Consider the following 18,562-nt stretch of genomic DNA (forward strand, 5'->3'; position numbering starts at 1 on the left):
GCCTGCATTATCATGACTATTGGTCCAGCTCACAAAAATGCTGCCTCCATTGGGTTGATGGCAAGTGTATTTTAAGGTATGTAAAATCCAAACAATGTTAAAGACTGTCAAATCTAGTCAGTTCACTTTGAGTTTTATTATAGTAGACTTATTCCTGTATCTGTACCATTTATATTATATGAAAAAATATAATTTAGCTCCCACTTCTCCCATTATGGAAGTCACTACAGAACCCCAAGTGTTCATGGAGGATCTGGTGGGAAAGGAATATCTATTTCCAAACACACATCACTAGGTCATGGATGTGGCTTGGGAAGTGTGCACAATCACAGTAGTCATTATAGTGGCTTTGGAGGTCACAGTGGTTGGAAGCATGAAGACTCTGAGTTCTATTTTAGTAGACTTATTCCTGTATTTGTACCATTTATATTAAATGAAAAAATCTAATTGACTTTTTTTTATCATGTGTAACAATCCCTCAATTATTTCACATACTTGCCTTATGATGTGGTCTATAAATTTAGATAAAAAACATTACCATCCATCCATTACTTGTTTTATCTTTTGCATTTATATATTTTTCCGATATATTGCATGCTGTGCACCCTTCTAGCACTTCATGAATAAAATATTTTTGTGCTTCCTGCAAATTGTTGTACATTATTTATTGTATAATGTTCTTTGATTTGTGCAAAATAAGAGGGTAAAACTAACACCCAAATTCAAACACACTATATAGTTCAGATCAAGACTGTATACTTCATTCCAAACATAATATATAATAAACGAGTACTATTTTATAGAAAACTTTACTTTGGTACTCAGAATTTGCACAGTTTTTATTATATACTTACTTTTTAAAGATCTTAAAATAATCAAATCCTACTTGGACACTTCTGTGTAAAGGTTTTACTTATTGTATATTTTCACAATAGCATTCCATTGCTGAGAAACAGTCCTGCTAACAAATAAACTGCATCACCCTTTTGTGGGTCATCATTGCAGGATAGAGCTCTGAAGAATAATAGAAGGCCAATGCAGTCTAGACACACATACTGAATTAAGAATAAACTCCTTTAAATAAACTTAATGTAGACAAATGAATAAGTCCAGAATGATATAAACAGTATTTTGATTAATAAAATCATAAATTTAAATGAATAAATGTACTTAAAAAGTCAAGAATGTAGAACTTGACTTAAAACTTCATTATGATGTTGTAGTACAATTATTAATAAAATTGTAAATAGTTAATTAACTTCCCACAAAGAACCTTGATCTGCTTGAACAAATTATACACTACTAACCAGCATAAGACCCATAGATGTTGAAAATTACAATATGTTCCAAATAGTAGGGAATAACTTCACACATGTACACATGGTTTGTGGCTTTTGGTCAAAATGACTGACATTTTCATGTTGTGATAAAATCTGATATAATTAGTATTTGAGCCAGCATGATGGGAAACCAAGTTGGCCGACAGCTCTCATCATTCTGCATGTGAGGTTATCTTTTGATCTATTAGTGGTGGCGGGAAGGCTGTAGCCAGATTTCCATTGTGCTCAGATTGTTTGCTACAGACCTAGACTGACCACATCTGTTGAATATAACTGTCCACATTGGGGATGTCAATTGGACAGTACAACTGGACTGAAATTGTGTTGTCAGTTTTACAGTACATTCAGACTGGTCCTTGGGTTCCTCATCCATTTTTATTACATACATAATATTGTCATAAAATGTTCTGTTTCTAAGAAATAAAAAAGTCTTCCTGAACATCAATAACTATTTACAAGTGTTTCATGTATCCATAATGCTGACTTTCAATCTTTTTGTGTTAGCCCCATAGGTGTGGCTTATATTACTCTGTTGTATAGCATTGCAATAAACTTGTTACAACTTCAACTTTCCTATGATCTTTCTTAAGCAATCACACAAATGTCCCTAATATAAATTACATCAACAACTAAATTAAACAAAATAAGATGCTTATGAATTTCTCATATAAATAGTTTTGAATTTTGTAACGCCCCCTGTACTCACTATAAAAAGACACACATGGAGTCAAGTCACTTGCACCTGACTGATTTAAGAGACTATTGTGCAGTCTGTTTGTAGATTATCATCATGAGCCACTGCATAAAATCAAACCATTCTTCTACTGGATCTATGAAGGGAATCAGCCATAAGATTTCCAGCCATATCTCAACTGGTCACCACAAGGTCCATCATGTTGATTCACCTAAAGTCACCTATCATGGTCAATCTCATGGTTCTCTTCATGGAGGATTCCATAAAGGACATCATGGAAGCTCCCACTTCTCCCATTATGGAAGTCACTACAGAACCCCAAGTGTTCATGGAGGATCTGGTGGGAAAGGAATCTCTATTTCCAAAAACACATCACTAGGTCATGGATGTGGCTTTGGAAGTGTGAACAGTCACAGTAGTCATTATAGTGGCTTTGGAGGTCACAGTGGTTGGAAGTGTGAAGGCCTCTTCAATGTCAATGAAAAGGAAACCATGCAACATCTGAATGACCGGTTGGCTTCCTATCTGGAGAAGGTTCGATCTTTAGAACATGAAAATGCAAAGCTGGAGAGGAACATCCGAGAGTGGTATGACAGAAACCAGCCCAGCACTTTCCCTGATTTCAGCTGTTACTTTAGGACCATTCAGGATCTTCAAGGCCAGGTAAGGAAAATAATGGATGTGGTATACTATTTAGACCTTTAAAATATAGACAATGATAATATACTGTAGACACCATAATGTTGTACATTACTGTATGTAGACAATGAGAATTTCAATATGAACTATATGTCAACATTCACTATGTACTGTAGACAGTCAAAGTATTGACAGGGACATAATATAGACATGGACATAATGTATGCAATTTTATATAGACTGTATAAAATGTTGACAGGGTCAAAATGTCGACAGTTAAAATATAGACACAGTCAAAATGTTGACAGTTAAAAAATAGACAATCAAGGTCAACACCAAAATTTTGATATTAATTTAATACAAGATTATGGGTTTAGTTATGAAAGATACCAATAGGATTTTAATATGGCATAAGTTCTATAATATTTACAGTTTATTAAATTTAAGTAGCAAAAATCAAACAAACAATGGGCAATATTCAATTGTTTTTGCGGTCCGGATCTCCCGTCTAAAGTCACAGGAGGTCGCTGGGCGCTATTCAATTGATGCTCATTTTCGCACTGATCACGTGTATTGTGGTCGGGTTTAGCCACGTAAAACGGCTACCTACCTACCTACCTGCTGGATGCGATCGTGAAAAGTGCTGTTTGAGCGCCCAAACAGGTCACTTTTTGACCATTTCAGCTCGCACCCCCTGGAGCTGCGAGCTGAAATGGTGCGCTGGCAGCTGATCGCACCCGACAGGAGCAACAGTTGAATAGCTCCTGTCGGACATGCGTAAGGGGGCGAAACAGTTGAATACTGCCCAATATACTGCAGTGTTATCATTCGTAAGTAAACTCATAAACGTGTATAATCGCAAAATCACTATAAGGGTAAACTTCTCTTTTATTGTTTTAATGCAAACAAGATGCATAACAGTGCATATTTTTCAGGTTTTCACCCCTTTATATCACAATTGAAAAAACTATATCACCTAGGCAAATTTTAATATGTGTCTGCCAGTAATATATAAATGTTTACATGAGGAATGACATCTTGATGAAGACATGCACTGATAGTGATGCTTATTACTATTAATCATGGATATAATTGCAAAACAATTACTATATGCTATTATCATATCAACAGACTAAAGGTAGTGATAGCAGATAGTGGAATGACAGTAGGATTACAACATTGGAATCGTACAATCATTCCTCTTCCCCTGCAGTGCCTACACTGAATGATATGTCGTACAGTGCAGGCACCTAGGGGCGCCGAGCGGGTACATATTACCCGGGTCTGGGCTTCCTCAGGGGCCAGACGGGGGCCCGTTCCGACGCCGCCCCCCCTCCCTCACAGCAGCCCAGCACATGGCGTGTGCTGAACTGCAGTGTGAGACTGGTCATGGCTGCTGGGCAACAGCCACAGCAGTCTTGTATGCCTGTGTGGGGAAGCGATCACACTGATCGTGCCCCCCCATTACTTTGCGCTGGGCTGAGGGGATTCAGAGTGCCCCCCTCGCCAGCGCGCAGCGCCGCTTAGCGGCGCTTACAATCTTTTTTTCCCCGAAGGGGGCGTGGCCACGCCTTCAGCGATTAGGCCACGCCCCCTTACCCGGGCCCGCTGTGGCTCTTGGCGGGCCTGCAGGCACCCTCCTTCATCCCTGAACATGGACAATCTGGCGTTATCGGCAGATTGACCAGCATGTTCAAGCAATGATTGATAACGAAACCGACCAACTGGAACGTGCATCGCAGGTCGTTTTCGTCATATTCATGTCTGATTCATGCACGATTAATGAGCAATTGAATGATAATGATATCATTATCGTTCAATCGCTCATTTTAATCAGCAAGTGGATACGCAGCTTAAGGGCCTGATTCAGATATGGACGCAGCTGCTAGTTAGGTGTGAATCTGTGTACAAAAACACCCACCTCCAAAAAACATAGAGGCACCCACCGCAGCCATCAAACAAAGGAACGCAGCTGTGTACAGCATCACAGTCTATACGCAGGGTCACCGATTGTTGAAGTTTTGAGTAATCTCATGGTCACTCAGCACAGCCTGCAAGAGTGAGTCTCTTGAGCCACAAACAGTGCATATAGGATGGCAGAAGCCTCAACATGAAATACATGTTCACTTTATTTGATAAAGATAAAATAACAAACTGGCCATAGTATTTTCAATTTAAGGCCAAGTCCTGTACTATTTACTTATTATTATAGTTTTCGCCCTGACACAGTTCAGATGTGACCTGACATATATTGATGTCATAAATTTCACTCCTGTGAGACCACATACGGCACTGTTTAATGCAGTTTGTATGCTTTCTGTATGTTTATCTTATTGTCCACTAAATAACTAAAAGACAGCTTTTTTTTTTTTTAAATGGTCAGGCAAAAATAGTATTATTTTGGGGGCTGTTATATAACATGTGAGGCCAGCCAATCATACCCCAGAGAGGAATTTAACAGAACTTTGCAAAGTTTGCAAGAATAAAAAAAAGTATGTTACTGACTGTGCTCTTCATATATTTGGAAACATGCAAAAAAAAAAATATACTTAACTCAAGGTTGCCAACATAATTAGCAGGTCTGGGTGATACTGTGCAAACATGGGGCCATGCCCACTCTGAAAAATAAATGAATAATACTATGTGCACTGCCATGAAATATGGAGCATACCACAAAGGGGGCATTTCTTCTCCTCCACAGCTTTCTGGAGCCCCTGCCAGGCCCATCAGACAAGCCCAGGCATGGGTAATATGTACTTGCCCCTCTATCAGCAGCTTTGACATTACTAATACTGTATACTGTAGTAAACTGGATGTTCAATTTCTCTTATTTTTTAACCGATATTTTGTTCTTCTTTTATTTATCTTTTTTCCCCAGATTTCTTCAGCTACTTTAGAAAATACAAGGATTGTGCTACAGATAGACAATGCCAGACTGGCTGCTGATGACTTCAAAAACAAGTATATTCTATAAATTTCAATGCAGTTCATTAAGTAATATTAAATAATATTAAATAACAATACAATAGCATTCTTTATTAATTGATTGATATTATAAAAAATAATTTACAAATAGTATAATTGGTAAAAAAAAAACATCAATACCGAAATTTTCAGCTTCAGTTGATTTATTTTATTAATTTTATTATTTTTTCCTTATTCCCTGAGACATGAGATGGAGCTCCAACTTAGAAACAATGCGGAGTCTGACGTAAATGGCCTGCATCGCGTGTTGGAAGAACTGAACAAGGAGAGGTGTGACCTGGAGATGCAAGTCCAGAACCTCCAGGAGGAACTTCTGCAGATGAAGAGGAACCATGAGGAGGTAATAGCTCCTGAATTGTGATATAATCAAGATATTATCAATTAGAGTACATCATATGTAAAGATCTCACAAAACATTGGGCAAATGTATCAAACCTTCTAATGAGTGGAGAAGAGGACAAGTGGAGAAGTTGCTCAACCAATCAACTTGTGGCTATAATTTATCAAGTACATTCTTTAAAATCACTAGAAAATGAACAGGTTTTGCGCTAATTTGATAAATGTAAAATTTATATAATAATGCTATTCAATGCTATTACCATATATGGCAGAACCAAGTAAGATTAAGATGCCAGAATAGTTTTAAATATATTTATAATAATATAGTTATATAATTCAGAATAAAACATAAATGCATACATCTTCAGGTGTATTATACACTATAACATGCTAAAAAATCTGCACAATTATATGTATAGGTGGGTGCGTCCAATAGCCGGTTCTTTTCCTCAATACAATGTTAATGGTGCAAAGTATGTCACTTTAAGATCTCACCACATTAGACTGTAAAGGTAAGGTTGGTTGAGTGTCCACTCCTCTGTTTAATAAGCTCCAGTTCAGGTGTATTTGGAGCCCCATCGAGCTAAGGTGTGCAAGTGGTTCTCCTGGGCAACTGCAAAACCCGTTCATTTTCTAGTGATTGGCTTTGTTGTTTTTTGTGAACTTACACAGGTTCACAGGTGGGTTTGCAGCTTTATAAAATTAATTTATGCAGTAAATATATTGGTATACATTATTTTAAGTATTAGCGCCCTGCTAATTAGTGTGTTACATTGCATTCTATAAAATGATAGGTAGAAGCTGACTGGTTGGTTTGGGCAACTATTCAACTTGCCCGCTTCTTCACTCTTTCAACGTTTTGGTACATCTACAAAAAATGACAGCTCATCTAGAAAAATTATATCTTAAACAAGCCAGAATAATAAGCAGTGTAGTCTTGATAGCGGCATTAAAAAAAAAATCCTGATCTCGACTTTATTTTTATTTTTTTGTAGGAAGTGAACTCTTTACGCACTCAGTTGGGAGCCAGAGTAAATGTGGAAATGAATGCTGCTCCATCAGTAGATCTGAACAGAGCTTTGGCAGAGATCCGAGAACAATATGAAAACCTGATGGAAAGGAACATGAGGGATGCGGAGAACATGTTCCTTCAAAGGGTATTGAAATGCTTTCATTTTGCTTAAAAAAATTGGGTAAAGATGACTATTTTTCAAACATAAAAGTATATGAAACGCTGAGATGTAAATGATACATCAAATCTATATATTTTTTATGTAAAGTTAACATTTCATTTAAAACAGAACAATTAAAATAGAGGAAGTAATCTGAGACCTTTCTTTCTCTTATTAAGTTCATAACTTAATGCTGTAATACACAAATAGTCATTAATAAGTTGATAGTAGCACAGTCACTCAAGTCTCCATGTATCATTTGTGAAATGCCTCAGAGTGAAGAGTTGAACCGTCAGGTTGCATCTGGCTCTGAACAACTCCAGTCAGTCCAAACTGAGGTGATTGAACTTAGACGTAACATCCAGGCCCTAGAGATTGAGCTACAAAGCCAACTGAGCATGGTAGGTATTACTTAACTGCTATAGCAATATCATACTAACACAAGGACACACCAAATGTAATGCTGTATAATTAATATTTCCATAGAAATCAGCACTGGAGGGCACTTTGGCCGAGACAGAAGGATATTTTGGTTCCCAGCTTGCTCAATTACAGAGTCTGATCAACAATCTAGAGTCTGAGTTGACGAGGATACGTGCTGACCTAGAACGACAGAATCATGAGTACAAGATACTAATGGACCAGAAGACACATCTGGAAATGGAGATTTCTACATACAAGCGTCTACTTGAGGGTCATGATATCCAGTATGTAATAATAAAAAATTTAAAAAGACTTTACTTATGGCCATTTGAGATTACCTTAATCATTGATCTGTAAAATGATTGCAGGGATTTTTATTTTACTTAACATTAGTTCTAAATATATGGTAGTTGATGTTATACAATAAAAATCCACATAAATGAATAGTTATAGTACATTTCTGTATTTGTTTACCTTAAGGCGTCTCTGTTCTCCTAATTATTTTGTTCTGTTTTCTTCAGTGTTTCTGGACATCATTTCACTAACACCAAAGAAGGTACATTTTTAAAAATATATGTATATCTTGTGGCAGAGTTTAAATAAAATTTCTGCTAGTTTGTTTTAATACCTACAGATATAAAATCTACTATCAATATATATATATATATATATATATATATATATTAATAATAATACTTTTTGAGGCTATACATTTAACAGTTGTAATTGTATGTTTATACTACAGGTGAGAAAATATGAATAGCATTAATTAATTGTTAATGACATAAGCAAGACTATCTAGTGTGTAAGGGGTGGGCTGTAAAACTACACATCCCTGCATGCCTTGACACATTTTTGCAATTTGGCCATTTTAAAACTGTTGCAGGGCATTCTGGTATGTGTAGTTCAACTGCAACTGGAGGGACGCTTATTGCCCACCCCTGCGTGACTAGTCCCTAACTAGACACATACTTAAGAAATCACTGCTTCCGATATTCTAGGACTTAATTAATTCAAGATACCTAAGGTAGTGTTAACTCTTAATACAGACCTAGCTCTATCTTTGTAGATTTTATAAATAGCCAGTGAGAAAGGCTAAAAACAAAAGGTATTGAAATACATTTCCTTGGCTAAGCTGTCATCTAAGTTAGTATACTGTCATTTAAGCTGTTATACACATTATGATACTGCTCATTTAAAGCTGCATTAATACCTAGCCCAGTGTTTCCCAAACTCATTTCTTAAGGCATCTTAATAGTCCAGATTTTAAGTTCATCTTTGTTTGAGCACATGTAACTTAATTAGTACCTCAGTCATTTTCACTAAATCACTTGTGCTAAAACATGTATATGCTTAAAACCTAGACTGTAAGGGAGCTTTGAGGGCAGAGTCTGCCAATCTCTAGTCTAGTCTCTACTCCCTCGAACTTCCCAGATGTTCTCCTTTATTCTCAATGCACTAGACAAAAGAATGGGTAGAAGGAGAGAGGAAGTGTGAGCCAGTTTATCACAACCTGCAATTGAGAGTTGGCTTTCAATGAGAATTCCCGTTCAAACCCACCCATTACAGAACCAGCAGAGTCCTAGGAAAAATGACTGTCTCTGGGTGTCTGGGTCGCCTTAGGAAAATTTTGGGAGATGTATCAAACTTTCTAAAAAGTGGAGAAGTGGACAAGTAGAGAAGTTTGTCATGGCAATCAATCAGTTTCTAGCTAGCATTTATCAAGTATAAATTAATAGATATAATCTGATTGGTTGCTATGGATGACTTTGCCACTAGTTTGTCATGCCGCTTAACATTGCAACAATTCTATATTTGTAAATGATATCTTTGTGCATTTTTCTTTCTTTTCCATACAGTGTCTCCCCACTCTGTGAAAATTCTCCACACTCCAGAGTACATCCACCACACCAAGTGCTAGTAACTCCAATATGAAGGGATTTACAAGATAATTATGAACATGTCTTGCGGTGATGACTGAATTAATCTTATTTTTCCTGGGTTTTTATGTTTCCTTTCTAAACAAACTTATGGGTCCTTTACTTCAATAAAAATCTTTCTTTCTCATGCACAAACAGGGGTTGTGATCAATTATTTTTTATGATTAATACTATACACATATATTATATGAGATTAGTAATGAAGTAAGTAACTGGAAGGCATACAATTGATACTTATATGTAACAATAATATCAGCATGTACTGAAACACTTATGCTACAATGTTTCTACGTAAATATTTTTATCAGTAATGAAAGGAGTACAGTATAAGGCTCTAGACACACTTGGCGATATATCGCTTGTTATATCGAGATTGCATCGGCGAATGTGTACACCCCATATGTCTGTGAACAACATTGTTCACACACATATCAGTTCAGCCCTGCAGCACAGTCAATGCTGGCTGTGTGTATGGACAACCCACCGACCACCTGTATACTTGCTACAGGAACCACCGACACTGACATCTCAACTAGGGCCCTCATTCAGAGCCGCTCGTTAGCGGCAGTACGCTCGTTCCGAGCGATGTTCACACATCTGCGCATGCGTACGGTTTTTAGTACGCATGCGCGAACCAGTCAGTGCGGCAAAAAATCGTTTGTACACTATATAGCGAGTGCCTGCTATTTTGAGTGACAGAATGAGGCGTATGTGGGTGGTAACAGGGGAAGGTGCTTGAAAACGGGGGAGTGGAATTCGAACGCAGGCGTGCTTAAAGGTCAAAACGGGCATTTTAAGGGTGTGCATAATTAATCCAGCAGCGTCATTGACCACGTCACTTGGTTTTTTTAAACTCAGAACTGCTCGCAAAATAGCGGTTGAAAAAACCAACCACAAGAATAGCGAGCAGTTCATACGCTGTACGATGTACTCGATTAATCAAATAAATAGCGGACATGACGTATGGTGCGAGCGGCCAGGGGGCGTTTTTATCAAATAAACGAGCGTATGTTTTGCTCGCTCGTTCAGACTTAGAGGTGTGAACAGACTGCAATTTGCGAACGGATCATTTGAATAGCCACCCCTTGTTTTTGAACGAACGACCGCAAATAGCGAACGGCTCTGAATGAGGGCCTAGGTGAGCAAATTTAAATGCCTACCCAATTGTGATGACAGCCCAGACACATTGAGAGGTCGATTGGTAAGTGTGTAAAGCTCTACGATTGGCTAGTCTGATGACGGATCGGTCTGCTGACCGATCCATCATCAAAGTGTGCACTCATTTTAAGTATAGAGCAAACCACTGATATCAATCTGGTGCATCAGGATTCCTATAACGGGCAACAGATTTATGCCATCTTCACTTTCACTGAACGCTACATTTTTTTAAATTTTAATTTCCAAATTATGTTTATTAGTTTTGTTGAGATTTTGTTAGAAAATTGCCTAAATTAAAGTTGTCCCTAACCTATTGACTTGTGAGCTTGAAATGTCAGCTGTCATATATCAAGTCAGTTTGTAAAGGTAGTAATCATAACTATTAAAATCTCATACTGTAGTTCTGTTTTTAAGCATAAAGGATCAGCAAAATTAATTACATTGTTTTCAGATCACCTCATTAACAATAACAATTGGATGATATAAATGAAAAAAAAATAATAAATAAACTAATTCAGGAGCTAAAATTATAATAAAAAAATTAATGGATATGATGAACTCCTATTACAAAAAAAGCTTATATATAAAATTACACAATTTAATAACAATGTATATTAATCAATAGCAATGTTCATACATTCTACATATAAGTAACATTAAAGCCACAGAAAGAATGCAAAAGCAAACACATAAGTGAATATTTTTTTTTTTAAAAGCTCATGTAGCGTGCCTCTTTCAATAAAAAAAACACACTCTTGGCATATATTAGGCAGTACTTATAGATGTATATAATCATCCATGTATTGGGAATCAATATATAACAAAACTTCCAATTGCCCTTATGGACTGAGAGGCATAATGCCGTTTATACAGCCGCTTACCAGCGCTTTATCTCGACCTACTCCTGGGTCCAGGTTTCGCCAACAGCAGTGTTCCTTACCCATGTGGGGAAATGTATTTTAGGCTTTGCTGTATTAATCCCGCTGTGGGGGAGTGAGTGTGTGGCTCTTGTTTTGCGGCTCCTGTGTGTAGATGACAAAGCTGGTGAAGATAGTAGTTTAGCCTAGGACAACTCCTCCATAAAGTCCAATATCTAGGGATCTTTCTGCCAAGTCTCTGCCGGTGTGGAATTAGCCTAACATGTTTCTCCGCTGTCCTTATTAGCGGTTTCCTCAGAGGCCGTATAAATGGCATTATACCTCTCAGTCCATAAGGGCAATTGGAAATTTTGTTATATATTGATTCCCAATACATGGATGATTATATACATCTAAAATAACTGCCTAATATATGCCAAGAGTGTGGTTTTTTAATTGAAAGAGGCACGCTATGTGAGCTTCTTTTTAATATTCACTTATGTGTTAGTTTTTGCATTCTTTCTGTGGCTTTAATATTGTTTATATGTAGAATGTATGAACATTGCTATTGATTTATATACATTGTTATTAAATTGTGTCATTTTATATGTAAGCGCTCTTTTGTATAATATTAATTATTATAACTATTTAATAAATGAAAAAATGCAGAATAAACCTTCCGTTAGGAATGTGCATTTGTGGATAGAAAACTGACAAAGTGAATAAAGGTTTTCCAAAATGGAATGAAAAATATGTATAATAACTTATAAGTGAAATATATGAGTTGTATATACAAGTCAGGTGCATAAATATCGGGACATTGACAGAATTTTCATATTTTGGCCTCTATTCACCACCACAATGGCTTTGAAATGAAACAAACAAGATGTGCTTTAATTACAGACTTTCAGATTTAATTTGAGGGTAATTACATCCAAATCAGGTGAACGGTGTAGGAATTACAACAGTTTCTATATGTGCCTCCCACTATTTAAGGGGCCAAAAGTAATGGGACAAACTAAACAATCCTAAATCAAACTTTCACTTTTTAATACTTTGTTGCAAATCCTTTGCAGGCAATTACAGCCTGAAGTCTGGAACGCATAGACATCACCAGACGCTGGGTTTCATCCCTGGTGATGCTCTGCCAGGCCTCTACTGCAAATGTCTTCAGTTCCTGCTTGTTCTTGGGGCATTTTCCCTTCAGTTTTGTCTTCATCAAGTGAAATGCATGCTCAATAGGATTCAGGTCAGGGAATTGACTTGGCCATTGCATAACATTCCACTTTTTAGCCTTAAAAAACTCTTTGGTTGCTTTTGCAGTATGCTTCGGGTCATTGTCCATCTGCACTGTGAAGCGCCATCCAATGAGTTCTGAAGCATTTGACTGAATATGAGCATATAATATTGTCCGAAACACTTCAGAATTCATTCTGCTGCTTTTGTCAGCAGTCACATCATCAATAAATACAGGGGAACCAGTTCCATTGGCAGCCATACATGCCCACGCCATGACACTACCACCACCATGCTTCACTGATGAGGTGGTATGTTTTGGATCATGAGCAGTTCCTTTCCTTCTCCATACTCTTCTCTTCCCATCACTCTGGTACAAGTTGATCTTTGTCTCATCTGTCCATAGGATGTTGTTCCAGAACTGTAATGGCTTTTTTAGATGTTGTTTGGCAAACTCTAATCTGCTCTTCCTGTTTTTGTGGCTCACCAATGGTTTACATCTTGTGGTGAACCCTCTATATTCACTCTTGTGAAGTCTTCTCTTTATTGTTGACTTTGACACATATACACCTACCTCCTGGAGAGTGTTCTTGATTTGGCCAACTGTTGTGAAGAAGTTTTTCTTTACCAGGGAAATAATTCTTCTGTCATCCACCACAGTTGTTTTCCGTGGTCTTCTGGGTCTTTTGGTGTTGCTGAGCTGTCTGGTGCATTCTTTCTTTTTAAGAATGTTCCAAACAGTTGATTTGGCCACACCTAATGTTTTTGCTATCTCTCTGATGTCTTTGTTTTGATTTTTCAGCCTAATGACGGTTTACCTTCACTGATAGTGACAGCTCTTTGGATCTCATATTGAGAGTCGACAGCAACTGATTCCAAATGCAAATGTCACACCTAGAATCAACTCCAGACCTTTTACCTGCTTAATTGATAATGAAATAACGAGGGAATAGCCCACACCTGTGCATGAAATAGCTTTTGAGTTGATAGTCCCATTACTTTTGGCCCCTTAAAAAGTGGGAGGCACATATAGAAACTGTTGTAATTCCTACCCCGTTCACCTGATTTGGATGTAATTACCCTCAAATTAAATCTGAAAGTCTGCAGTTAAAGCACATCTTGTTTGTTTCATTTCAAAGCCATTGTGGTGGTGAATAGAGGCCAAAATATGAAAATTCTGTCAATGTCCCAATATTTATGCACCTGACTGTAATTGTGTTTATGGCCTAATGTGAGGCAGGGACTGATGTAAATGGACAAATATTCTCTGTAAAGTGCTGCGGAATATGTACGCTATATAAATGGCCAAGTATTCTCTGTAAAGTGCTGCTGAATATGTACACTATATAAATTTCTGGTAATAAATAAATAAATATCTCAAGCAAAATGATTATAGATGTTATACTCAGATCATATTAAATGTAGATAAAACATACATGTATAGTATGCAGCAATAATAAATTAAAATAGATATAAATGTTGCTGGTGATAAAGGATTTATATGCAATAGTAAGTGGGCTACTACAACCATGAGAACATGTGAGTATTTTGCATTATACTGTATGAAGCACATTGTTGCCTCTCATCCTGTATTTGCTCTTAGGGGTCAATCCAATTAGGTGTGAATTGCGAGGTGCAAGTTGTGAGTTGCTATTTTCTATTCAAATTAGCATAGCAAATTATTTTGCAATCCAATTAGCAACTCGCACTGGATAAGTCAGACTGAATTCACATTATTCCATTCGCAACTCCCTGAGTGTGAGAGATGGTTTTATCTTAAGGTTAAAATGTCAGGACACTGTGCTGAACCCCTTTCACATCCCCTAATGACTAATTAGGCAATTGGAAGTTTCCAATTAGATTAATTAGTCCAATAATTACATGTCATTTTTGAGAGTAAAAAAAGTCCTCAAATACCTTAAAATAATTTTTTTTTAGTTTAGCCACCACAAATTCAATTACAATATTTTTTTAATTGAAAATATTTTTTTTAAATAATTTTTCAGGGTGCCCTCAAAGTACCCCCAAATCACCTTTTTTCCTACTTTCTTTTGCATTTTTCATTTAATTTGTTTGAGATTAAACGAAAAAAGTTTGCTTTATATAATTTTTTAACATTTTTTAAAGAAAGTACAAATCAGCCATTTGACACCATTTAAACACCTACAGTACCTTCCTAATGTCCACATACAGTTTTCTATACAGTCCTGCTAACGAAATTATAAATTTTGGGGGTCTACGATGGTCTCCCCACTTTTTCATGCATTTCTCACATCTCATTTGGCAGTCAGTTTGCAAACCTCCGCTTTGGGTACTTCGAATAGGCATTTTTATTTGGATTGGAGAGTTCATGGGAGCACGCATTCATGCGAAGTCTGTGAGTTTTAAGAAACAAACTCGCTACTCGCAATTTGCTCCTAATTAGATTGACACCATAGTGGAGATAAGATGTTCCAAAAAAAATAAAAAATAAATAAATAATTTGGAATAATAGTGTAGTTACTTACAAGTAAACAAACAATTGTATTGTGGGTGGATTTGTGCAGATCGTGCATTCTTTATTTATTTATTAACTGTGAATACGTATATTAAACTCATCTGTTTGATACAAACCATGCACATTTCCTGATTTAAAAGCTTGTAATTAATATTTGCAAAAAGATCACACACCAAAAAAAAAAAATAGGAGACATTGTGAACAAATGACAATTTTATAAAGTGGTAAAGTTACAGACAAATTGGTACATACATGTGCTTAGTAGTCAGATGAATTTTACATTGTTTAAACAATCAAATGACTGTTAACAGATTTCCATAAAATAATTTAACTCCTTCAGTTACTTCCTTGCTTCCCCATCTACAAAACAGCTAATAAGTTATACATATTTAAATCTACCCTAAGCAGTGGCAAATAATAAGTTAATGCAAGGCTGGATTAAAGGCCATGTGGGCTTGGGGCTGAAAATGATCAGGGGCCCATTGTAAGAAGATGAGGAGTTGCAACCAGTGCTGTGTGGTCAGTGGCAAGTGCAATATGGGCCTGTATGGCCATAATGTCTTAATAAATATGTAAAGTAGAAGATTTGCATAATTTTGTAAGGAAAAGCAAAGCACAATTTTAAAACTTATGATTTTGTGTGGCCAGCTGATCATCATCATGTTGTCATGGTGATAGGACTACACCTCCTGGCCTGCCCTATCTACCCCCTTTGTTAATCTGGCCTTGAATTAATGAACTACAGCAGATGTAATTACAATTTCTGAATACAGCAAGTGATGACACCAAATAAAGCATCTCATGTAGGATGTGTGTGTGTCAGTAAGCACGCTGACATCGTTCTCATCCTCACTACTAATTAAAGTTGAAGCAGTAATGAGTCATAAACTATACACTTTTGTTTGACTTTGTTTGAACAGTTTATGTATATTCATTAAGTAATAAAATAAAGATGTATTGTTTATTGAAATGTGACATTGTTTCTTATGTATCAGAAAATTCTGTGACTGTACCTATCAATAGTCAGGATCTATGGTATTACTAACACGAAAGCTTACGGTATACTGTTCTATTGTTTACATTGTTTACACAAGTTGTCTCATTATTGGTAACAGCGGTAAAGAAAATTATTATGTTTTGGACTTAATATTTTTTGTTTTCAGTGGAAGCCTTTCTTCATTAACAATTGGTAAATTTCTTTAACCAATAATGCACTATAGAGTGCATATTATTATTATTATTATTATTATTATTATTATTATTATCCTTTATTTATATGGTGCCACAAGTGTTCCGCAGCGCCTTACGTAGTACATAGAACTAATAGGTGAACAAGAAACAAGTAACTTACAGTACATTACAGTGCAGGACAAGGACATGACTTATATACATTGCTGAAATAGTGATTAAAGCACTCACAATAAGCTGCCGGGAGTTGGCAGTCCTGTGTTAGGTGCTCTAATGGGGAGTAGAGAGTAGAAGAAAATGTAAAGAGAAGCACATGAGGGAAGAGGTCCCTGCGAGAGCTTACATTCTAAGGGGAGGGGCAGACAGACAGGCGTGACACAGAAGGGGAAGATAGGAAGGAAAGAGCATGAGGTGGGTTAGGATGAGTGCTGAAAGGCCTTGATGAAGTAGTAGGTCTTGAGAGCCCGTTTGAAGATTTGTAGAGAGGTGGAGAGTCTTATAGGGAGAGGGAGAGCATTCCAAAGGTAGGGAGCAGCATGGGCAAAATCTCGGATACTAATAATGCATACATTATTAGCACCAAATTTGTTCAGACTGAATGCTTTGAGGGAGATTTAATAAAGCTTGGAGAGAGATAAAATTGGAGATAAATGGTACCAACCAATTAGCTCCTAACTGTCACTTTACAGGCTGTGTTTGAAAAATGACAGTTAGGAGCTGATTGGTTGGTGCTATTTATCTCCAATTTTATCTCTTTCCAAGCTTTATTAAATCTCCCCCTTTGTCTAAAAAAAACCTCCAAATTAATGTCCTGTAATACAGAACAGAACAGTCCCTGGATGGCATACGTTTAGGATCTCGACAGCGGGGATTCCTACTTTCAGAATTCCCACGCCAGAATCTCGATGCTTATCAGAATACTGACACCGGCATCCCAACCGCTGGGATCCCGAAGGTAAGTAGCCAGGTTAGGGGGAAGGGTTAGGGTTAGGCACTAGGGGGAGAGTTAGGGTTAGGAACTATGGGGGGAAGGTTAGATTTAGGGTGCGGGAAGGTGATGGTTATGTGTAGGTAAAGGGGAGTGAGGGTTAGGGTTACTTACAGCCATCGCTATTTTAACCTGGTTGGGCTGCCAGCATCGGGATTCTGACCCCCAGGATACCGAGCGCCAGCATCCCTTACCTATCCCCTGGCTGAAACTCTGTTCAAGAACACAAAGCCAGAAGTCTTCTAAAGGTGTGGTGCACAATGGGCCCATAAGTTATTTTAACATCTTAAACTTTATTATAATATCTTTCTCAGATGAAAGAAGAAAGATGGGTTATATCACAAAGGGTGCACTCAGGTCAGTATAATTGTCATTAAAACAAAAATGGTTTGTTAGATATACATTCTTCACAACATTTACCTTACAATTCATTTTATTTCTCTTTGTGCTAGTGTGTGTGCTCCAGTAGCTTGGCATGACTATTCCCATACAGTTATACACTATTACAGCAGGGGTTTGGTAACATTAGTATCAAGTATCATATGCACCATGCTTATAGCTAGTAGTCTGTTGTATTGATATTACTCATTGCATCCCTGTGGTTTATGTCAGATATTGCAGTCAGATTATCCCTTAACAGGCTCTTTAATGCCATTTTGCGCATGTCTATAAACAGCATGGACTGCTTCAGTGAATTATATCTCATTAATTGTAAGCCAAAGTCAGATCATATATTGAAACAATCTTGTTATTGATACATGTGTGACTTACTAAAGAGCACCAGTATTTGTATTAAATGTAGGTCTCGATACGGGTGATCCTATATATAATTGTCTCTTAGATATGTTGGCATCTCCCACACTCTGACCAATCAGAACAATCCCATTTATTACTATGAGAATGTATGCAAGTGTCCTCTTGTTTGCGATGGACTGCCTTAGGGAGAATGTGCAGGAAAGGGCGGGAATTTAGGCGCTTCAAAAATCTTGTTGCTGCCTCTTAGCAACACTGAAATGGAAATTGTGTGTGGTGTTGAAGAATAAAGCTACTATAAATGTCACCAAGGATGGATATTAGATATAGGTATAGTGTAGAATATAATGAAT

General features: G+C 37.0%; 1 protein-coding gene across 1 annotated transcript; it reads left to right on the top strand.

Moving 5' to 3' along the window:
• The first annotated feature begins 2,100 nt into the window (after nt 1–2,100).
• LOC148521805 (keratin, type I cytoskeletal 19-like) lies at nt 2,101–9,653 on the top strand. Its single transcript, XM_088474752.1, has 8 exons — nt 2,101–2,697; nt 5,552–5,634; nt 5,842–5,998; nt 6,993–7,154; nt 7,445–7,570; nt 7,656–7,876; nt 8,114–8,148; nt 9,452–9,653. Exons 1-8 carry the CDS (start codon nt 2,131–2,133, stop codon nt 9,511–9,513), a joined length of 1,413 nt encoding a protein of 470 aa, XP_088330878.1. The 5' UTR covers nt 2,101–2,130; the 3' UTR covers nt 9,514–9,653.
• Nucleotides 9,654–18,562: the final 8,909 nt, after the last annotated feature.

The sequence above is a fragment of the Taudactylus pleione genome, unplaced genomic scaffold (genome assembly GCF_031769625.1).
Source record: "Taudactylus pleione unplaced genomic scaffold, aTauple2 ptg000155l, whole genome shotgun sequence".
Taxonomy (NCBI): Eukaryota; Metazoa; Chordata; class Amphibia; order Anura; family Myobatrachidae; genus Taudactylus; species Taudactylus pleione.